At 43.0% G+C, this 23,442-nt stretch overlaps 1 protein-coding gene across 4 annotated transcripts in view; it reads right to left on the bottom strand.

The window, feature by feature from the left end:
- The window catches only part of SPEF2 (sperm flagellar 2), a 96,458-nt gene that overhangs the window by 40,322 nt on the left and 32,694 nt on the right, over window positions 1-23,442 (bottom strand). For 3 of the 4 annotated variants that reach the window (XM_082241738.1, XM_082241739.1, XM_082241736.1), the window contains exons 12-24: window positions 22,350-22,483; window positions 20,152-20,248; window positions 17,971-18,047; window positions 15,415-15,518; window positions 13,168-13,421; window positions 11,850-11,943; window positions 10,708-10,865; window positions 9,285-9,446; window positions 6,885-6,965; window positions 6,424-6,560; window positions 5,148-5,275; window positions 4,910-5,048; window positions 2,669-2,806 (exon numbers count right to left, since the gene is read on the bottom strand). In XM_082241738.1, the coding sequence (XP_082097864.1) occupies window positions 2,669-2,806; window positions 4,910-5,048; window positions 5,148-5,275; window positions 6,424-6,560; window positions 6,885-6,965; window positions 9,285-9,446; window positions 10,708-10,865; window positions 11,850-11,943; window positions 13,168-13,421; window positions 15,415-15,518; window positions 17,971-18,047; window positions 20,152-20,248; window positions 22,350-22,483 (1,703 nt within the window). The remainder of the gene's footprint in view (window positions 1-2,668; window positions 2,807-4,909; window positions 5,049-5,147; window positions 5,276-6,423; window positions 6,561-6,884; window positions 6,966-9,284; window positions 9,447-10,707; window positions 10,866-11,849; window positions 11,944-13,167; window positions 13,422-15,414; window positions 15,519-17,970; window positions 18,048-20,151; window positions 20,249-22,349; window positions 22,484-23,442) is intronic. The other variant, XM_082241737.1, reaches the window with a different exon arrangement.

The following is a 23,442-nucleotide window of genomic DNA, read 5'->3' as shown; positions in this document are numbered from 1 at the left end:
ATATCAGGAAAACAAAACAAGAAATTATTCAAGTATTTCCTGACACCTTATCTCCATGGATAATTCAGAAAGCAGTTCCTAAAACATCAAAATGCTATAGTGGGGGAGGGGGGGGAATAGATTCTAAGAATGGACCCAATATTTAAATAATTTTAGGACCAAGCATACTAAAGTCACAACTGAGGACAAACCATGATTGTGCAGCAGCCACATATTTCCACCCTTTCACTTGTAACTTCAAAGTGTTATGTGATGCAATGATATCCCATTATGTGTTTTTTCACAACTGGATTTTATGGTGCAAATTTGAGGAAGAGATATGGGGCTATTGCTTTTCCTTTTCTAGCTTGAGCCAAAGAATCCTAATGTTCTCTTTAACAACAACCAAGAAAGTCCTTCGCTATGCTACCCATACCAGAACTATACAGTTGTAACTGTTGCATTCCTTCCCCCAGAAACTTGAGGAACTTTTGGAAACTGTGGTTGAGGGTTTCTCCAAAAGACTGTACTCTCCTATCCCTACCCCTTTGCTTCTCATCTCCCTTGTTAATTCTCCTCACCATCAATCTAAAACATGCCTTGTTGTGCACTGACTTTAACCAGGGTTACTGCTAACCAGGGTTTGCTACTAACCCTACTTGCAGCCACCTTCAAACCCTGGTGACTAGCCATGATTGGAACTTAGCAGAGGGTGGGGAGGCAAATCCAAATGTGGGGAGAGCATGTGCAATCCGTTGGCCTACTCCCATTCTCTTACCTCAGGTTAAGGGCCAGGTAGCAAAGGATAACTACAATGGCCCTAGAAGTCACTCTTCTGCTCAGAAAAAGGAGGGCCAAACGATGTGCCATGCTGGCCCATTCACACAGAGGAATATGGGAAGCTGCCTTATGCTGAGTTGACCATTGGTCCATCTAACTCAGTATTGTCCACACTGACTGCCAGTGGCTCTCCAGGAATTCAGGCAGGGTTCCCTCCCAGTCTTAACTGGAGATGCTGGGGATTGAACCTAGGACCTTCTGCCGCAAAGCAGACGCTCTACCACTGAGCTATGATCTTTCTCACATATAAATGTGATACTGGCCCATTCACATATGTGTCTGTCCCATTCACACATAAAGCAGGAGGTGGATCTGCTTGTAAAAGCAGAGCAAATGGGAGCTGCTGAACCCTTCTTCCTCCTATGTTCTATGTTCCCTGTTGCTCCACTTTTTCTCCCTTCCTTGTTTATTTCTGCTATCACAGCTGGAAATGGAGGAGGACGTAGAGCCGTTGAGATAAAGCACAGCAAGCAGGTTCAGCTCCCTTTCCCAATATGTTCTTTCCCCTGCTTTTTATGCAAATGGGTCTCACATGGGAATGGTGGCCCTGTAAGGTCTGCTTTGGCCCTACGTCACATTTATGCAAACTCCTTACTTTCAGTCTATAAGTGTGCTTAAATGAGCAGTTGTGCCAGGCGGATTTTGGCAAGTTCAGAGCATCTCTTCCTTCAAAGTGCAGGCAAGAAGCAATATGCACCTGTCATACTTTTGATTTATTATTAGAACAGAAGCCTCTAAATATATAACTGAAAAGCAAAAACGGTGCTGTGTTTTCATGGGAAAATTCGCAAAGCCACAGTCTCAAAGGTATGTGTGTGCCAGGAGGGGGGAACCCCAAACCAATCAACATGAGTGTTGCTATCCAGTTGTGAAGAAAAGCACACCAGGTCAGAGGTTTAGGCCTCGTGCTCTTTAGCTCTATGTCAGATCCGTCTACTGCCAAGCCAGAGAGTCAAGTCCTGGGATCAAAGCAAGGCTAGACAAAGTGAAGCAAAAGCAAGACAAGGGCAGAGCAGAGGAAGGCAGAAGCAAAATGAGAAAGAACTGAGCCAAAAGCTATGAACCAGCAACCAATTTGGCCTTGCACTACACAGAATGAATTCTGGAATGCAAACTGATTTGCACAGTGATAACGATCTGAATTTCATTTCCCACCTTTTTTTTTTCCTTTTTTTTTTTTGGTAAACTGCTTGGAGACTGATAAGCTAAGTGCAACACAATTTTTTTTTTTTAAATAAACAAACCAGTCTCAAGCTGCATAAACACTGATGCATGGATACAAATGCTGGGAATTCTGATGAAAGCAGAAACAGGACTGGAAATTGCTGGTGTCCAGAAAGGAAGCCAATCCAGTGAATGCAATTGGTATTTGCCGTTGTTGTCGCTTTCAGTCCCCAAACAAGACCTAACTGATTGCATTTCCCCTACTTTTGCACTAAAATGAATGGGGTGGAATAAGATAGTAATGTTTTGCTACAGTGGACAGTGAGACAAATAACATAGGTTTTGGAGGAAGACAAACTGCAGATGAATGGAAACGATGCTGCATGTGACAAACACAGGCAGAATGGGAGAAGATGCCTTCTTACATCCCTATGTGTGCAGCTACATCTGGATCCAGCAGCACAATGAGAATACAAGCAATGAGCAGCTTACCAGACCTTAACTCTTCAATTTGCACAGCAGAGGATGCTGCTCGTAGCCATGGAGTAGCTAAATATGTTTCGCTAATGGCCTAGTTAGGTTATAGCTTCAGTCAAGGGCTGAAAACACACATCAGTGTAAACGTCAGCCCCTCCCCCATCTAGACTATTTAAAAAAATACGCTAACAGCATAATATTGCTAGACCTGCATAAGTGAAAAGATGTGGTTCATCAGAAGTGCCAATCGGTCTGGCAGCCAGCCATCGCTCATGATATCATTGCGCTCTTGCTCAGCTTCATCCCTCCTGTTTTCACAGATATCCCACAGACGATCTCTCAGGTCCTGAAAAGATGAAAAATGAAAAGTACCAAAACATCAAAAGTGCTTTGCCAAAACACAACAGAAATAAAAACGACAGTTAAGTGCATGTTTGATATTTAGTTCCAGTTCACACACGAGTCTCTAAATGAGGCCCCACACCAGGGTTAACCAATAGGGTGCCCTCCAGATGTTGTCATGGGCAGTCTTTGGCCTTCCAGATGTTGCTGAACTACAACTCCCATCAGCCTCAGCAAGCATGGCCAATGGTCAGGGGTGGTGGGAGTTTTGGTTTAGCAACATCTGGAGGGCCAAAGGCTTCCCACACTTGCCATTACTATGGCAGTTTGTTGCAATGTATTGAAAACGTGTCTTAAAACAGGAAGTTTCTCGGTAAATAATAAAGCTATGCCAGTTTGGAATAAGATTATTTTACTGTTGTCTCTCTCCTTTCATAAACATGTCGCCTGCAAATTTTCATATCGCTGCACATTTGTATAACTTAGTTTCCCATTCAGATATTGATGGGTGTGACTTTTATCTTAATGGCTTTCATCTCAGTGGTTTATGAATAAGGGCTGAGAATTTGTTTTTTCTTAAGAAAAAGCAGGTGCCTTCTACCACAATAAGCAAAAATACCCCCCTGAACCAAACCAAGCTTCAGGTTTTACTCCTTTTAAGCCACTCCCTTTTCCATTACTCTACTGTCTGAGTCACTGAGCTGCCAGAGAAGAGGATACAATAAATTTCTCTTCCCAGTAACTTAAACAGGTGTTGTGGTCAGCAGCCACATTAGCTATGTGCCTTTGGAGATAAGCTTTGGGTATGTCATGTGGTAGGGCTGGATTTCTAGTCCCATTCTCTTGCTACTTAATTTCAAGTTAAAGTCTCACACTTCCTCAGTATTGCAATGTAAGATCTCATGCATCTAATGTCTAATCATCCGACGTGACGATTTCATGCCTGTCTTGCAAACAGCAAAAATGCACTGATGGTAATGACACAGCCAAGTAAAATTTCTAAAAGTATACTGAAAATGGCATTTGCTCTTGTGCCACAAGAACTCTTGCATCTATGCATGCAGACTACGTAGGTCTTAGGCAAAAGGTGCACAGCAAGAGTGGGAAACCTGTGACCCTCCAGATATTGGACTATAACTCCCATCATCTCTGACCATTCTCCATGCTGGCTGGGGCTGACGGGTGTTGGAGTCCAGCAACTGCTGGAGTACTACAGGTTCTCCACCCCAGTGTACAGGCATACCAGATATATCACACCAAAGTCAAGAGATGAGGCTCAAATATTTCCTCTTCCTACTGGAGAGCCGCAGTGCTCCTCTGACTGCAGGACACCTTTCCCAGGCATCTAAAGCAGTATGTGAACCCAAATGTAGCTATTCTTTGATATTCCCATGCAGTTTTCCAGGCAAAAAGAAGCCTCCAAAAATGTGTATATTATGGGGAAAGTATACATAAAAATGCATATATTAATAAAATTAATGTACAATGCATTATAATAATTATACTATTAATGCATTATAGTATTCGGCAAAATTGCATACGAAAATGGATGCATTAGAGGAAATACACACTAAAATGCTTGCTAACTGGTTTTTACAGTCCTCAAAAAAAGAAACTGATGCAGAAATGTGTCTGATTGAAATTCAGATTGGGAAGGTGAGAAACTGAGCAAAATCAAAATTGACAGATTTGCCTGCTCTCTATCCGATAAAACACTAGAGACTTCAAGAGTTAGGCCCTTGAGAATTGCAGTCTATTTTCTTTGCATTCTTGTTTACTCCAGGGCAAGATCCAGATCGACAAAGCTCAGCAAGTGATCCAAGAAGAAGAAGAAGAGTTTGGATTTGATATCCCGCTTTATCACTACCCGAAGGAGTCTCAAAGCGGCTAACACTCTCCTTTCCCTTCCTCCCCCACAACAAACACTCTGTGAGGTGAGTGGGGCTGAGGGACTTCAGAGAAGTGTGACTGGCCCAAGGTCACCCAGCAGCTACATGTGAAAGAGCGGGGACTCAAACCCGGTTCACCAGATTACGAGACTACCGCTCTTAACCACTACACCACACTGGCTCTCCAACACTTTCCAACACTTTCAGATGCCACTTACAGTAACCCTTTGATGCAGCTCTTCTTTCGTTTCATCGTCTTCCCACAGGTCATCAGCCACTGAGTTATAATCGGCTTGCCACTGAGTCACAAACTCCTGTTTGTGGTCGGGGCGTGTTAAGAATTCCCTGAAATGATTTCTGTGCACAACAATATGAGAAGAAGCCAAAGGTTCAACAAATGAAAGATGGTGGCAGGAACAGTGCATATCATTGAGTCATAAAATCCCCTTGGCTTACCTAGCATGTGACAGATAATGAATGATGACATGCTGTTCATCTCTGAGGCATCGAAGTGTGGCTTTGATGTTATTCTTATAGGTTTTCTCCACCGTTTCCCAATAAGGAACTAAAAATTCAGGCACCTCCTGTTAAGTTTTAAAAGACATTGGTTTTATGTGCCGACCAATGGGCTGCCTAACTAAAATGCTGTCAGGAAGGGGGTATATTAAGTTATTGCACCATAAGTTATTGAAGGAGCGTCTCCACCCCCATCCAGCGCCGAGGGCCTTCTGGCGGTTCCCTCATTGCGAGAAGCAAAGCTACAGGGAACCAGGCAGAGGGCCTTCTCGGTAGTGGCGCCTGCCCTGTGGAACGCCCTCCCATCAGATGTGAAAGCAATAAATAACTACCTGACATTCAGAAGACATCTTAAGGCAGCCCTGTTCAGGGAAGTTTGTAATGTGTGGCATTTTAATGTATTTTTAATCTTTGTTGGAAGCCGCCCAGAGTGGCTGGGGAAACCCAGCCAGATGGGCGGGGTACAAATAAATAAATAAATAAATAAATAAATAAATAAATAAATCTACCTTTTTATTTTATTTTCTTCTCTTACCTCAACTTCCATGCCTTCTTGCCATGTCATTGCTGATACTATGCTTGACACAGCCACCTTCTTGGCAAGAGCCAGTGTCATGCTATAGGCAAAGTATTACGAATGGAAAGGGAACACCCTCATTTCAAATCTCCAAGCTCACTGGGTGGCCTTGAGCCAATTTCTGTCTTTCAGTAAACTATCTCAAATGGTGTTATGGAGGATATATGACTAAACGCCTTGGAAATTGGACAGGAGGATACTAATAACAATCCTTTTACTTATTTTGCACTTTTAAAATTCCTCCTCCTAACTCAAATCCCCCCCAAAATTGGCCCAGGGGGAGCCAGGAGAAACCCCAGAAAAGCACACAGGGGGAGGAAAGGAGAATCGCTCCATCTGACAAGCTGAAATGTTTATGCTGACAGAACATCTGTTGTAGCATGACATTAAATCCAACCCAATAACTTCGCTTTAAGACTTTTCTTGCCTTCTACAGCGAACTATGGGGAGGCTGCAGTGCATACGACTCTCCCTATCTCAAGAATTGGCCAACCAGTTTTGCAAAAAAAACAAAACACCTTTTCCATTTTATGTTTACCATGGCATTGGAAGCCATTCAAAACATCAAGGCAAAGGTGAGGGTGGGGAAGGAAGGAAGGAAGACCACCATAATGTAATGCTGATTTTGGACTGCCATACTTGAGGAAGTGGTTCATCAACGTAAACCCATTCATCTGATCCTGGTTTAATTCGAGGTAGCTCTACAGGAGGGGGAGGCGGTACATCTTCAGCTGGAGCTGGAGCGGTCTTCCCTTTCTCTTTCCCTCGTGGAGTGCCTTAAATATAAACACACCGTTAACATTTGGGAAAGTATTTTACCTAGGAATACTTAAAAAAGTTGTGAGTAACAAACATTGGTTGATTTCCCTGAATGCCTTTGATTGATGGACATTTTATGAGTATATTATTTATCATTCAGGTCAGGCTTCAGGCTTGAGAATGTCTTCCTCTTCCCTTTGGCAACCAAAATGTTTCCCCTGCCTAATCAAAACTTGCCAAGACGCTTTTGGAGGAAGAGGAGAAAGTGAAAGTGAAAGTAGCCGTCTTTTGTGGCTGTCAGCAAAACAGTGATGTAAAAATTAAATAAACCCATACTTTACCTGGTTTACCTTCTTTTCCTTTGTCTCCTTTATCTTTCTTTCCTTTTTTACCCTTCTTAGGTGACTCTCCTGGGGGGGACTCTGTAGAGAAATTCCATATGTATCAGACAAACATTCTGGCACATGGTAACTGAGCCACATCAGTGCAGAACCACACTTTTATGCAGGGGTGGAGAGGGATGGGAGAGGGGTTTGTTTGGAAGTGGAAACCCCCATGCTCTGGCTTTGAAAACACGATGCTAGCCATTATGAGCCAAGACCAATTTCAAATTTCACCTTCGCTTGTGATGCTCAGCTTCTCTCACCTGCCTGCTTCCCTCCCACTGTCTGCTTTTCACACTTTTACAAACTGCAGGAGGGTGGTGGCGGCGGAGGAGGAGGGACAGCAGCCACTGAAGCTAAGGTTGAAGGCTGCTTCTAAGCTACTTCAGCACATGTGAACTCTAAAAAGTGTGGCTTTCTCTCTCCTCCCCCTATTCCTCATTGAGCAAGAGGAATAGAAAGCTATAGTCCCCACCCCAGGTTAACCCAATGGCTGTTAATCCTAAACCGGGGGGGGGGATGGGACATGTGGCTTGCCAGCTTCTATTGAACTCTCAATTCCCATCAGCCCCTGCCAACATGGTAAATGACCAGGGATGGTGGGAGCTGTAGTCCAACAGCATATGGAGGAACATAGGAATAAAAGAAGCTTCCCAACTAGTCCATCCTCATTATTGTCTACACTGACTCCAGGGGTTCTGGCAGGGGACATGCCCAACCCTAGCTACAGATGTCAGGGATTCAATCTGGGATCTCCTGCATACAAAGGAGATGCTCTACCACTGGGTTATGGCCTTTTCCATAGAACCACAGGTGTCCCCAACTTCCTCCAGTCCTAAGGAGTTCCTCACTCTGAAGTGAAGACTTCTGAGCATGTTCAGAGCATGCATTGGTAACTTGGGAAATTGCAGGTCTTTATTTTGAAACTCCACTCCCCAAAGTTTCTTTTGAGAACGGAATGTCTGTGCATGCTCAGAAGGCTTTTGCAAGTCTTCTATAAGACCATTTCTCCTCCTACCCCGCCACCACTTCAGAAATTTGATGTGTTTGAGAAAGTGTGTGTATATGAAGCTGTTTCAACACACAGCTCTGGCTCACATTTAGCGCTCCAGATCTCTAAACATGGTTATGAGATCAGGAGCAGGTTGTGAGATTAAGGGCACCTTTGCCTCTTTCACAATCATCTGCTCCAAAACTTCCCACAATGACTTAACTATGGGTTACATCTGCCCCAACTTTCACAAGGGTTAACAATAACCATCATGCTCTGAAAGCAGAGCATGATGCTAATTTGCAAACCCTGGTTAGGAGGTAATCTTGTCAGGGCTGGTGCAGATGTAGCCCTAGAGCTGAGCCAAAGGTTCTCAGGAGAACCTTCGCCCTTGATAATGGAGAAGGCATTTCCCACAAAATTACACCATTCCCCTAACTAAGGCTGTTGGGGCGGGGGTAGGGAAGGCCAGTGGGAAGAGGCACAAGAGAAGGCAGGGGTTGGGGGGCAGGAGGAAATGTCTTGGCGGCTCACTCCAAACCTCTTAGTCACAGTAAGAGACCAGGAAAATGTCAGCCATAACAGGCCACAAAAAACATTGTCCATACTCAAGCATATCATACACTTGGCTACAGCAGGGAAAGTCATTCAAATGGATTTGGTCCAATGGCTACTTACATGTGAACTGCTTGTTTTTGCTCAGCTTAATTATAGAAAGAGATACCCAACTAACGTATGCTGAGAGTAAACCTGCTGAAATCGATGTAAAACACTTGCAGAATAAATGTCACTAGACTTACAGAATCTCTTTTGGTTCTCCCGAAAATTCATTGATTTCTACTCCAAGCATGACTTAAGATTTTGCACCTGTGCTTGTTATATCTGTGACATTTAGAGCCTGTTTGTTGCACTTACAAGAATATATTAACAGACCAGTCACATGATCTATAAGGTCAGTACAGGTAAAATATTACATCAGTTCAAGTAGAGCTCACTAAACTTTCATCTGCCCTGAAATCCTTCACAGTCTTTTGCTTAGGAAGGAGCTCCCAGATGTGCTTCAAATTCAGCAGCAGGCAGAATTTCAGAGGCAAATAGTTTCAAAGCGAGGGGAGAAATACCCCAGAAAGGGTTTCCACACCCCTGTGTTGCCCCTGGAGTGAAATTCAAACTGAAAGGAAGTTATTCTGTAGGCTAAATAGCTGAGGAATTTGCAGAAAAGACCAGCAGAATTTCTTTTGCATGTGTGCAAATAAAGAAAGAAATTGCAGTTTTTCACTTTTTAAAAAAACGAGAGTTCTCAGCTCATTTTACGGTTCCTGAATTCATGATTGATTTACAGTGTATTTATATGATTCACCACCAACCTTTAGGTGCCGCAGGTGGCGGCTCCAGCACTTCTGGAGAGGGAGCAGGGGCAGGTTCCTCCACCTTTTCTATTGAGACTGCTGGAACCTCTTCTTGTGGCAAAGGCTTGGCAGCTTCTAGCGCTTGCAGTCTTTCAGCTTCTCTCTTTTCCTCTTCTTTTCCTTCAGCAGCAAAACACATACAAATCAACAACAAACCTGTACATCGTTATCTCTCTGCCACATTGCTGGTACGCAACTTGAGAAAGTTACTCCCCAGGATGTTCCAGACAATGGATACAATGCATAAACTCCAAGGATTTGCTCACTGCTGGATTACTGCAATGCACTGCACCACAGGGCTGCCCTTGAAGATGGTCTGGAATGCAGCCGCCCATTCATTAAGCAGGGCAACAGAGTGGGATCGCGTCACACTGAATCCGAATGAATTGTGGGATCTCTGGCAATTCAAGTTTTGGGGGTTAATACTAAAAGCCCTGAGTGGCTTGAGGTACAGTTACCTGCAAGAGCCCCTCCCCTAATACCCAATGGCTTGAGTTTTAAGATACGGGGGATGGGGAGAATTGCTCCATTTGCAGTGGTAACAGAAGATGCGGCCTTCTTTGTGGTGGCTTCATGGAACTCCCTCTTGATTGAGTTGTGCTTGTCTGCAGCACTGACATCCTTCCACCAACATTTAAAAGCACCCTTGTTTACTCATGCCTTTGGTGAGGGGGAAATGGTGTGTGAATAGCCAGCTGATTTTCCCTGCTGCATGGGTATTGTGTATTTAACACTTTTTAATCAATCATCTTGGTACACCTTGCATAAATCAAATTTTGAACTATTTATAGGGATGGATGAATCTTTCATTTTCAGTTCTTCTTAACTTCTCATTCTTCTAATCTTAAGTTAAATTCTCCAAATTTCTGCATCAATTTGCATTTTTTTTAAAGTCCTCATGAAATTCTGTAAGTGAATTTCTCCTAATGTACACATTTTTGTACGCAATTTTGCTTAATAATTTTGGCAAAGCAATCTCTCCTAGCATAATTCATCCTTGTTTCCTTTTCACTAATATATCTATTTTATGTGCACTCCATCCTAGTATATGCATTTTTGTGTATATTGCTTGGCAAACTGTGGTGCAAAATTCAGAGAAAAATGGCTGTGTTTCAGTTCACTTATTGTTTCAGAAACAGCAAATTAGGTGGGCTTGCCTTTAAATGAAAACTGATTTGAATTTCTTCTTTGCCCCCAGCTAGTTACAGCCCAAAGGTCTGGGGAAGTAAGGATATGAGGGAAGGGTATTCATTGCCACACTGTGGACTATTTCTTTATCCCATTACATGAAAAAATTCAGTCAGATTATTGAAAGCCCTTTAAATATGTACATATTCGTATTTGTAAACATTCATATAAGCACGGGAATAGCATTACTTACTTTTATTTTGGATTTTAACAATTTCTTCCGTTATAATTTCTTTTACCCTTTGACACATAAGATTCTCCTCTGTCTCTGCATTGACCTTTATCAATATATTTTGCTGCTCAGAATACCAGTTTTCTAGCTTGGGCCATGTCTCCAGGAAACCTATAATTCTGTGAAATCAGAATCACACACAAATCAGGTATTAGAGAAGCTTTCAAAATCCGAAAATAAATAAAAAAATAAAAATGACTTAATGCCTATTGATAGTTCCAGCAGAATGTCCCTAAAACACTGGTGGAATGGCATATTATCAGATTCCTCATTTGGCATTTATCTACTAGTTCTGTGGATTCTGATGTTCATCCAGGAAGTTGGGCCAAGTACAATTTCTCTGCCTAAAGTCTGGGAGCTTCATGGCTGAGAGTGGACTTCAAGCTGGTTCTCTCTAGTCCTAGTCTGATACTTTGCTCACTATACCACACAGGGGCTGTTTACTCATTTTGTTCCATGGGCAAGAGAGGAGGCAAAGTGTCAAGCCAAAATAACACACAATTTAAGCAGCCGGGCAAGTTTGGGAGAAGGGCCAGGTGGCGAGGGTGGATTACGTATGCCGTGGAGAAAGTAGAACCTAGGACCATGCAATGAAGCTGAATATTGGACAATTTGCGACAGGCAAATGTAAGTACTGTACTACTTCAACACAGCACAGTTAAATAATGGCAGGGATAGTCACTGTGGTGCCTTATAGAAGTTTTCAGACTAGAATTCCCATAATTTGTGGCTACTGGCCATAAGGACAAGAGCTGACTAGCATTGATGGGAGCTGTGGTCCAACAACATATGAAGGGCACCATGTTGACTACCTCTGAACTATAGGATCCACTCCCATGGTGATGGCCATTATCTTAGGTGGCTTTAAGAGACTGTATAAATTTGTGGAGGATAGGGCTATGCTCCACCACTAGAGTCTAAGGAAATATGCCTCAGTATACCAGTTGAGGAGACTCATAACTGAGGAGATCCTACAGCACTTAGGTCCTGCCTGCAGGCTTCCCACAGGTCTCTAGTTGGCAGCCGTGAGAACAGGATGTTACACTAAATGGACCTTTAGTCTAAATCTGACAGGACTCTCATATTGACTGTAACTGACTCACCTGTGCTGCATCTGGCTCCTCACAGAATCATCTTTTTCTGCGTCATGGAATTGAACTTGATCACCTTCTCCTAGCCTGCCCTGATGGGAGTCGGCTGTTCAGCAAAATATATAAAAAATAACAATTTTGGGAAGGAAATTTCCAGGGAGAATGCTTCGATAGTACATGGTTTAAGGCAAGAGTGGGGAAACTTTTTCAGACAAAACTAGCCCACTGAGGAACGTTGATGAGCAAGGTATTGGCATGCTGCGCGGGGACACACACACACACACACCAGTGTTTACAAAAGAGCAGAGAGAGAGAGAGAGAGAGAGAGAGAGAGAGAGAGAGAGAGAGAAAGAAAGCCTAAGGCAGGAATGAGGAACCTTATTCACCTCAAGGGCAACATTCCCTTGTAAGCAACATCCCACAAGCAGTGGTGGGTGAGGCCAGAGACAAAAGTGGGTGCAGCAGATGTGACTCTTAGAATGGATTATGTCAGGGGCCAGCCCACAGAGGCCATTTAACCGGCCCACAAGCTGCCCCAGAACTTAGCTGCCCGCTCAGCAAGTCCCGGCACACTGTGCTAAACCGGTGCAGGGACTTGCTTCCACGGCGCCGGAAATCGCATCTGCGCAGACGCCGAAAATCGTGGGCACGAAGGATCTCTGCAGAATCGATCTGGCCCAGGCAAGGTAAACCTTGCTGTCCCCTGGATTATGTTCCAGCTGTGTAATGCGGGGGAGAGCCTAGGTGGGGTAAAATTGAGTGTATTGAAATAATGCATGGCTGGCTGGCTGGCTGGCTGGTTGGCTGGCACAATGAACAGGACACTCTTTTTGAGATGTGAGGATATACTGCAACATTTGTTACAGGTCCCACTGGGAGGTAAGATTTTTGGAGTGCATTTGCTGTCTGTTCCAGTGGTTCACAAACTTCCCGTGCACACCCCACAGATAGAGGAGGAGCTAGTTGTGCACCCGGGGGCGGGGCTAGCATCCCAGGGGGGTGCTGCCTGAGGCAAGTATTCCAGGGGGGTGACACAGTGATGTCACCCCCCCCGGGTGACACCTGATGCGGTCTGCACTTACCGCACCCCCCTTTCTCCGCCAGTGCCCACAGATGACTTGAAAATTGGTGAGGGTCTTGGTTGATCCATATGAATATCTAATGCCATAGATGTGCCATCTCCTGTCTTCAGCCACAAACCTACAGACAAAGCCGTAACCACAAATCCACAGGCAATAGGCCATTGTGCAATAGTAGCAATTAGCACAGTTATGTGAATCTGTCAGTACGGGTTTGTGCCTTAATCACATGCATTGAACTTTAAACTTACGCTTGACAAATGCCACCCGGTTCAGCACAGTGTCGTCTGAAACTTCAAGCAACATAGCAAAGTCAAGAGCAGGTGGGTGCACAGCTGGCTCTTTTAGAGCTGATGGATCTGGAACCAACACAGGTTTAAAGTTTTTAGCCATTGCTTCTGTCTGGTCAGGATCTCGCCTTGTCAGTGCCTTTTCAAGCAGTTTGGCCTGGTTCAGTGTCATCGGAAATCCATCCAAGATCCAGCCGCTTTCTGGTGGTAGTCGGCTAAAGGAAAAGCAGAACGAACCTTAAGCACATTCGGAAGATTTTAACCATTGTTCCAGCACTCAAATAATTTTCCTCTGCCATTACATACTCCGGCTAGCATGGTTCTTTCTAACTCTATTAGATCCTAAAAGAGGCAGATTTAAATATTTCAAAAGAGTTCTAGAAGAATATAGACTGAAATAAAGATGTCTGAAAAGAAAAGGTGGGGGGGAGGAGAAAGAACATTTCAGCTGAGCCAAGGCTAAAAACAAACCACATGGAAAGACTACTGTTTTCTGCTGGGTGGTCTCCTGAACTGAATTTCATTCCATGAACACAGATGCCACACACCCAAATCAACTTCTTTGTCGACTCAGCATTGCCACATTTGTAGTGCTAGTCCAAATTTCTCTTTCTGGGAGTCTAATAGATTAGAAGAAATCTAATCTAGCAAAGTCTTTTGAATGGCTGGTATACATACAAAGGCAGAGGAGATTACATTGATTCCGCAATCTCGTGCATAGAAAACTGCCTTCTTTCAGGTCCGATTCTTGGCCCAACTAGCCCAAACGAGGGTGCCTGCCCATGGCTTGTGCTCCCCATGCACAGCATGGTCAGCAGATAACTGAAGAGTACAATCAACTATATACTTCAGTTGCATTCACAAGATGATGAAAACATATTCTTGTGTCTCACACCAAGTGAGGGAATTGAACATGAGAAGGTGGCAAAGGCTATTTTTACTGTAGGAGGCAGTCCATTGGCTATAACATTTTATACTTCGTATTCCTTAGAAATATGACCATTAAACCCAAATGAAGTAAGGCTACGCTATACCCTGTTCCCTGAAAAGGGGTGTTACTAGGATTACAAATAGACCATATGGACATCGCACACTTTGCAGGTAGACTAGAAGCTGGAGGCAGGGGTGGTGGTTAAGCAGCCTCTTACCACCAACACACACTAGTAACCTCCCATGACTGCTTTTCAGAATGCCTTTTTAACCCATTACATACTCCGGCTAGCATGGTTCTTTCAAACTCTATGATTCCATGACATAGCTTCTCCAAGAGCACTAATAGTTAACCACTGAACATATCTAAAGCACACTGGCTTCATTGTACAGGTACAAGAAACTGAAAGGGGCATTTAAAGGTCTTGTACCTGTACAACTTGTGATCTGCAAAACTGAACGGATTCCTCTAGGTACTCAGTAAACCTTTTGCTCTGGTTGCTTACTAGGGATGGCAAGCACCTAGGGGTGTTGTCAGGCACCTAGAAGGCAGCAATATTGGGCTGAAGGATTGCATTTGTCTTTGTGGGTCACAAATTGTGCATCTCCGTGCTAAAAAGACTCCACAAGAGTCTTGGCAGGGGGTTTCCTGCTTGGCAGGGGGTTGGACTTGATGGCCCTTGTGGTCTCTTCCAACTCTATGATTCTATGATTCTAAGATAGGCTCAACTACAGCTTTTGCCTATCAGAAAATAAGAATAACATAGGAATAAAAATCTAATAAATCTAGCTTCTCCAAAAATAACTAGTTGTGGTGTCTGCAATGCCCTGAAGCCTCTTCACGAAAACTCCCCCTGTCTAAAAAGACAAGAAAAACCCCAAGAGAAAATCAAGAAAAAAATATAAACTGCATGGATTTTAATACAATGGACCCTTCCCTGGTATTTACACCAAGTATTTCAGGTCTGCTTAAAATCATGTAGAATTTTGCATGGATACATGCTCCTAGCTTTTCTTTTAAGGGGTACGAGGAAAGATGAAAGCTATTCAGTGAGCATTAACTGTAATGCTTTCTGATCTATATGTGCATGGCAAATAAGGCTGCTCTTCCTGGGGTGATGAATAGCATCTCCCTCTAGAAATAGGCTCAATTATTTTAATGAGTGGTTATTACCAGAGCAATTTACTCTTCATCGTAATGATGGCAAAGCCTGACCCTAACAACAGACACATTTAACCACATTCAAACAGAGTCATGCAGAGTCATCTATTCCATACCTAATAGCCTCCACCATGATGCCAACTAGCAATTCATCTGGAATGCTTTTTCCTTTCTTTAATAAGCTCTCTGCTGCTGCACCAAGCTGAGCGCGAATCGAAAGCTGTGGAATTTTATGGGAGAAATTTAAATAAGGAGAGGAAACCTTGGCAATTGTACATTAATTTGATTAGAGCAATAGAAACACACCTATTTGTAACTGAAGTTCTCTAACTTCAATATAGAGCAAGACATTTGGCCAAGACCGACCAGCCTGATGCCACTGAGGTTATTTCTAAACAACTTAAGGCCAAACAATATCTATTCCTATGGTTTGCACTTGCATGACTGGTTTTCCTTTTGAAAATAGCTTGTGAGGTGGGGTGGGGGAGCCAAAGCAGAAAAACGGCATGGGGAGGAGCTTAGACCCTTTGACTCAGTTTTGATTCCTAGTCAGAATTGTTCCTGCCCTGCTTTTTCTATTCCCAGTCGGAAAAAATGTCCCCACTGACTGTATAAATCAGGGGTCAGCAACCTTTTTCAGCAGGGGCTGGTCCACTGTCCCTCAGACCTTGTGGGGGGCCGGACTATATTTTGAAGGGGGAAAAAATGAATGAATACCTAGGGCCCACAAATAACCCAGAGATGCATTTTAAATAAAAGCACACATTCTACTCATGTAAAAACACGCTGATTCCTGGACTGACCGTGGGCCAGATTGAGAAAGCGATTGGGCTGCATCTGGCCCCCAGGCCTTAGGCTGCCTACCCCTGGTATAACTCCATGTTCTCCCAGGCCAGCCACTGACTATCCTCCACAAGAAAGGCTATAAAGACTTCATGTTAAGGCTGGAACTTTGCCTAGGAAATGATAGGTCTTTCATTGCTCTCTGCTTGTTTCCTGGTCCCGAACCACTAGCTCAGCACCCCTGGTTTGGTTCCTACCCCTAGCTCAACTTCTGGCACCCATTCAATGACCATCTCCAGCTCACCTGAAAACAAAAATTATATGAAAACCAAGGGCCAAGCTACATGTGAGGTCAATCACATGCTTTGCCCGAGTGCAGGACTTTTCTTTTACTAATGGCCCGCACTGGAACCCTGGCTGAGGAGGGTAGACAGGCTTCTACCTTTTGCCCCTCACTGCAGTTCAAATCCAAATCTCCCCATGCTCACTATTTACCTGGGGAGAAGCTCCCATTAGCGTCAATGAAACTGTCAATGGAAACATATGATTACAGCTGGGATCAAAAGTGTTACTTAGGCTGAAATGGCTTGCGATAGCAAAATATAATTGTTTTTCATATTTGAGCAGGAAAACAGCGCATGAGGGATTTTGACATGTAAGTGGGTGGGACAACCCATCTGCCAAGCACATGATGTCACAGAATGACACCATGTGATTGACAGGTGGGTTGTCCTGCTAACCCAAGGGGGTGGGAGCAGATAAAGATCTGGCCCATGAGCCAAAAAAGTTGCCCACCCCTGACCTGGAGAAATGGACAATTAAAGGATGAGATACGGGTAAGTTCAGATATTCAGAAAACTCTGGGAAAGATTCTGGGTTAATTTGCTCTACCAGGGATGCAACGTAAGAACTTGGCACAGAGGTAGCGAACCTGTGGGCATCCCTATTTGGCCTATGAGGCCATTTCTTCCAGGCCACACCCTCCTATCCTGCACCTGATGTCATATATGTGAGGGACAGGTAAAGTCCCTTTCAAAATGCAGGGCACTTTAGAAAAGGCTCCTGAAAACAAATTTATGTGCACTATCGCTGAGCTACAGTCCCCAGCATAGTCAGCAAAACCAAGAAGGGTAGTGGTAAATTGTTGGGTGGTTTTTGTTTTGTAAATGAAACACTTGTCAAGACTAAAAAAACTACCGTATTATACGCTCTATAAGACGCACCACGCCACAAGACGCACCTAGTTTTTGGAGGAGGAAAACAAGCAAAAAAAATATTCTGAATTTCAGAAGCCAGAACAGCATTAGGGATCGCTGCACAGTGAAAGCAGCAATCCCTCTGCCTGTTTGGCTTCTGGGATAGCTGCGCAGCCTGCATTCGCTCCATAAGACGCACACACATTTCCCCTTACTTTTTAGGAGAGAAAAAGTGAGTCTTATAGAGCAAAAAATACGGTAGTTTTATTAGAGAGTGCTTTTTGCAGAGGTATTGCCTCCTGAGGTGTTCACACTCAATCCCACAACTGAGTAAACAGAATTTGCAGGGATTTGTAGTACCTCAAAAACCTGCAGGGGAGCAAATGAATGAGCCAAAACAAATTGTGTGTACACCACAGGCAATTTCTTTGCTCCCCATTTCTCCAATAAGATTGAAATAGTTAATGCTGTAATAAAACACAGCATAAAACAAACATACTACTCCAAAAAAGCCCCACTCCAGATTCAAATGAATACTGTAAATAAACAACACCCGATCATTCAACAAATTCCAGCAGCACAAATGTAACACAGAAGTGAGCCAGCAAAAATATAAAGTCATGGATTTATCAGGCTCAGCCTTGTTATCTATATAGAAAGGATTTTTTAAATTAAAAAAAATCAAGTGCATACTTTGGATAGGTCATCCTCAACATCACTCATCTTCTCTTGTTCAATCATTTGAACAGAATGTGATTGTTCCACAGGTTCTAGGAACAGCAAAATGAGTACAATTTTTAGATGACATTTATAGTATTAGCAATAGTCGATCAAACAAGTATTCACTGTGCTAGAACCTTACAATAGCCATGAGGAAAGGTCCTTTCAATGATTTTGCCAACAAAATCAATCCATTTCTCCAAAGTTTGCTATAAAACCAAAGCCTTCTTCTGCATGACCTTATCTTCCAGCAATTAATGTGGAATTGACGCCTATTTGCAGTTTGGGGGAGTCCCTCATAATCATCTTTGATACTTTGGTAAAAAGGAAATTAATAAATCATTTGAATAAAGCAGCTAAAATTCCGAGCCCCACAAATATTTTGCTTTTTGTGGAAGTGTGATGTTCTGGAGTGAGAATCCTCTCCAACCTACTCCATTGTCCTGAGCGAGGTGTTTTGTAATATGGCTGCTGGTGTAAATGGTACACTTTTCCTCTTCACCTCACAAGTCTGTCCTTATGTGATGACTCATTATAAGCTACCCTAACTATTTTACAATCTTTCTTTCGTTTTACTTTTACGCCTGGGGTACTGCATTACTGCATCATTGGTACAGCCTCTTTTCTTCCCTTGGGCAGCAGAATGTTTTGGTTGGTCCTGCGACAACCACACTGGAAGATAACCCACTTTGGAAGCCTGAAGAACTGGGTGCCCAGTTGCATCAGGAAAGCTCACACATTCCTGCTCAAGACCCTCCACAATCACTGCCAGTTGAAGCCCAAACCCGAAGGTACAATGTAAGTCTGGCAGCATGGAACATTGCATCTATGGGTCGCAGAAGGAAGATCCGCAAACATAGCCAGGTAAGCTACAAAAACGTCGACTTGCTGCCTAGCAGTTCCAGTTAATGGCTGGACAGCTCCCTGCTGTTTTGCCACGCTGCTGGACAGCTCCACAAACTCAGAAGAAAAGCAGGGAATCTAAGCCACATAGCTGCTATTTCCCCCCCTGCTTGTACGTTATGCTGTTCCCTTTTTGCCATGTACTGACAAACAACCCCTGTCAGCATGCCCATTGCAATGGGTCTGGCACCTGTAATTCATCATAAATGCCCACTCAGATGTACTCTAGGGAGTTCCCAGTTCTACTCTTTTTCTTCGTTCTGCCCTGTGCCCCAGATGCTAGAGAAAGGGTAGTGGGCCCTGGGGGTGCCTGTCTGCCACACTGCAGGCTCAGTCAGTTGACAGTTATTGTCTCTTCCCAGGGAGCCTGGGATTTGCAGTTCCTTGAAGAGCTGATGCTATAACTCTCAAACTGAGAGCTTTTCTCAGTACCTTTCAAACCACATTACTAGAATTCTTACTGAGAAGCCGTCAGAAATAATTAACAGTGGTATATAATCAACAAGAAAATATATTGATGGTGGGAATATACGCACCAAATGATAAAAAGGCAGACTTCTATCAAAAATTGGAAGATAAATTATTAAATTATAGTGATGAAAAAGTTTTAATAATGGGAGACCTAAACGGAGTCATCTCGCTACCATTCTAGGTAGTCTTTTGTCCACTCAGAATGGTGGCATTCTAGGTAGTTTCCCCCCCCCCCCACCCATGTTGCATGTTATTTCCACTATAAACTGGCATTGATTATTTACTACAGTTAATTGTTCTTTGTTATGTGTTTATGTTGTAAATAAATTTAATAAAAAGACTACCTAGAATGTCATGGAGAAATGGATTGGGAAGTCCGGGGATGCTGGATAATAATACTGTATGATGCATATATAAGTTGTAAAAATGCATGCTAATAATAATAATAATAATAATAATGATAATAATAATAATACATGCAACATCTCTGCACCAAAAGGGCTGTTGCAAAGGCAGAACTCTAAAAGGAACAGGAATTGTTCCAAAATCTCTTGTCAGGAGTTGCAGCAACTGCTAGAGGCAAGGAAACAGTTCGAAAGGCAAGGACATTATTTTTTTGTGATCAACAAACCAGAAATAAGACAAAAATACGAAACCTTGCAAAGCACTGTAATCTTAAGTACAGAGCAAAATATAAGGCAAGCTTGTGTGTTTTTTGCCATCTGACTTTCAGTGAGATTTAACAATGATTTAAATCTTAATGGAGATTTTTATTTTTACCTTTACCTTCACCGACCTCAGGTGTCTCATCAACTTTCACATCCTGTAGTAAGTCATATGCTAATGTTATTGAAGCCCTGGAAGCTGCCTTCAGGACCTTTTTGATAAAACAAGCAAACTCTCCATTAGCTTTTTATTTTCTTATTGTGACACAGGAATAGGTATTTTTTTGGGGGGTGATTAAAAGGAATAAATAAATAAATTTAATATAATACTCTAAACCAGACTTTCTCAACCGTGGGTCCCCAGATGTTGTTGAACTAGAACTCCCATCATTCCTAGTGAGAAGGGCCAGCAGTCAGGGATGATGGGAGTTGTAGTCCAACAACATCTGGGGACCCACGGTTGAGAAAGGCTGCTCTAAACAGGAGGCACAAATAGATAACTGAAAGCACCAGACTTCAAGAACTTACGTGGAGCCCCTCTTTAGATTACCGCATACATTATTCCACTTACTTCTAAATGTGGCCTCTGTCCCAAAGCCCTGCCCTGACAACACCACTGATTCCACAAACACAACAAGAGACCTGCCAGATCAGATCAAAATTCCATCTTGTGCAGCAATTGGCTTCCCACACTGGCCAGAGAGACGAAGCTCACAAGCAGGGCACAAAGGAAGCAGACCTCCCCTGTTATTTGTCCTGAGCATCAAACATGTTGTCTCTGGGCATAATTGCCATGACTAAGAGCTGCCTATAGAACTGACTTCCAAGAATTTGCCTCATTCCGTTACAAAGCAGCACAATCCTAACTATATGTGCTCAGAAGTATCAGTCCTGTTGAAACCAAACGGGGCTCACTCCCACCTAAGTGGAGTTAGGCTTCAATCCTAAATTGGTGACCAGCAACAAGCACTGTTCTGTTCCATTCCATACATTATGTGTTGTGTGAAAAACCACTTCGTTTTGGATATCCTGAAGCTTCTATTTATCAGTATCACAGGGTGACCATCAGTCCCGGCATAAGGAGACAAATGTCTCTAGGTGCTGTTTTTAATTCTATAAATCTCCACCATGTCCTGCTTTGCTTGTCTGATAATCTTCAGCTTTGCTGCATATTGAAGGTACTGCAAACCCCATCTTAGTTTTGGTTGTCCTTTTCTGTTGGAGTTTCTGCCCTTTATTTCTACATTTCCAGCTCTCGGGTGGTAAGAGCTGTTCGACGGTGGAACGGACTACTTCAGAAGGTGGTGGACTTGGCCATTGAGATGCTCATCCGTCAGAGATTCTTAAGCAGCAATTCCTGAATTGCAGAGGGTTGGGCTGGATGACCCTTGGGGTCTCTTCCAGTTCTACAATCATATGATTCTATGAATAACTTTCTTGCGTTGAGAACTACATACAGAATTATTGTACGGAGGATTCAAAACAGGACCACATGATAGATTTCTATTGCAAAAGGCCATTTAGCCTCAGAAGGAAAGGAATTACAAATAATTTTGCAGAAGCAAGTGAATGAGAATCCCTCTCTATATCCCCAGAGAAACCAGGCAGTTCCTGCCTATCATGCTCCCATTATATAGATGGAAGCTGACCATTAGTCATAGTGCAGAGGTTGCTGGTCAGACAGAACTACTGGATCCTTTTCTACAACATCCCTTGGTTTAGTGACATATGTGAACAAGAAGGGACCAAAGATCTGTATGGTTGTTAGAAATGTGCTTTAATTCCAGGAAGTTGTTTGCTTCTCTGCATGATTAAGTTACTTAATAGCGGTTGCCATTAAATTTATTCTGTGTCTGATTATAGCTATTTTGTTTTACTGAATTCTGGTGTTGTATTTGATTGTATAGTATTGGTGTGTGAGAACACATGGGTGGGTGGGTTTTTATATTTTTATTGCTCAGTGAATCACCCAGAAAAATTAGTTTATGAGGGGGAGTAATAAATTTAAGAAGCAAATAAATAATAAATACTGCCACCATGCATTAAAGTCACCTGAACCCATGTGCCCTGCTATATATCCCATCATCCCTGACCATTGGTGATACTGGCTAAGGCTGATGGGAGTAGGAGTGCAAAAACATCTGAAGGGTCAGAAATTCCTTATCTCTGCCTTAGAGAGCCATATGCTAACTTCCCACCTCCTCCTGAGAATTGAATGGTGCCACTACAGACTGATATAGCAAACACCCTTTTGGAAGAAGCACTAATTCAATTAGGCAGCAGTTTATTGCTCCACAACAAATAAAGACTTACTTCAATCTGATTCCTAGTAGGCACTTCCAATTCAGCTTGAAGAGGACTAAAATCATTTCCTGGCTCATTCTCATTGGCGGCCCGGATTGCCTCTGTGATCAATTTATCAATTGACATCACCTGGATATTGCAAACTGACACAGAGAGAACCCAGCTGATATAGGCTTAGATTTTAGAACACCAGAAGAGAATACTAGTGAATAAGGACACCAGAGAATTCTGATGCAGACAGAGAAGGAAGCAGTCTGTGGTCAGGTATGGAAATCAGTCAAGCAAATACAATCAGGATTTTTCATCGAAGGATATGCAATCAATGAACCCTTTTAAACACAGTTTTGACATTTCCTTTATACTGAAATGAATGTAAGCTACATAAATAGTTACATAAGTTAGGTGACTCATTTTAGATAGCGGACAACAAGACAGATAACATAGCATTTGGTGGAAAGAATGGAAACAGTGCAGGTTGTGATGAATACAGGCCAGAATAGAAACTGCTGCTTTCTTACATCCATACTATTCAACAGTATCACATGAATTCTGTGTGGTTTTATCAAAAGCAGCACAGAGATTCTCTTAAGGAATCCTCACTTGCTCCTGATGAAGAAGAAGAAGAAGAAGAAGAAGAAGAAGAAGAAGAGTTTGGATTTGATATCCCGCCTTTCACTCCCCTTCAGGAGTCTCAAAACGGCTAACATTCTCCTTTCCCTTCCTCCCCCACAACAAACACTCTGTGAGGTGAGTGAGGCTGAGAGACTTCAAAGAAGTGTGACTGGCCCAAGGTCACCCAGCAGCTGCATGTGACATTCTTGACCACTGTGTTCTAAGTTATTCTCCATTGATGGACCTGAACCTATAAACATACCATGGGGAGTTGTAGAGCACATGCTTTGAATGATCAAGGTCTCAGATATAAACCTTGGCCTCTCTTGCCATTTTAATGTCAGGGTGCTGGGGAAATATAAGGAAGTATAAGGCAACTGTGGGGACCCATAACATAGATCTTCAGTTCCTAAGCGACTGTTGGGATAATGCACTATTAGGAAATTCGAAGCACATCTGCATGTCATGATAATAAGTCACAAATCGTGGC

Source organism: Podarcis vaucheri (assembly GCF_965113315.1).
Source record: "Podarcis vaucheri genome assembly, chromosome: 11".
Classification (NCBI taxonomy): Eukaryota; Metazoa; Chordata; class Lepidosauria; order Squamata; family Lacertidae; genus Podarcis; species Podarcis vaucheri.
This window is presented reverse-complemented; position numbering and strand designations above follow the sequence as displayed.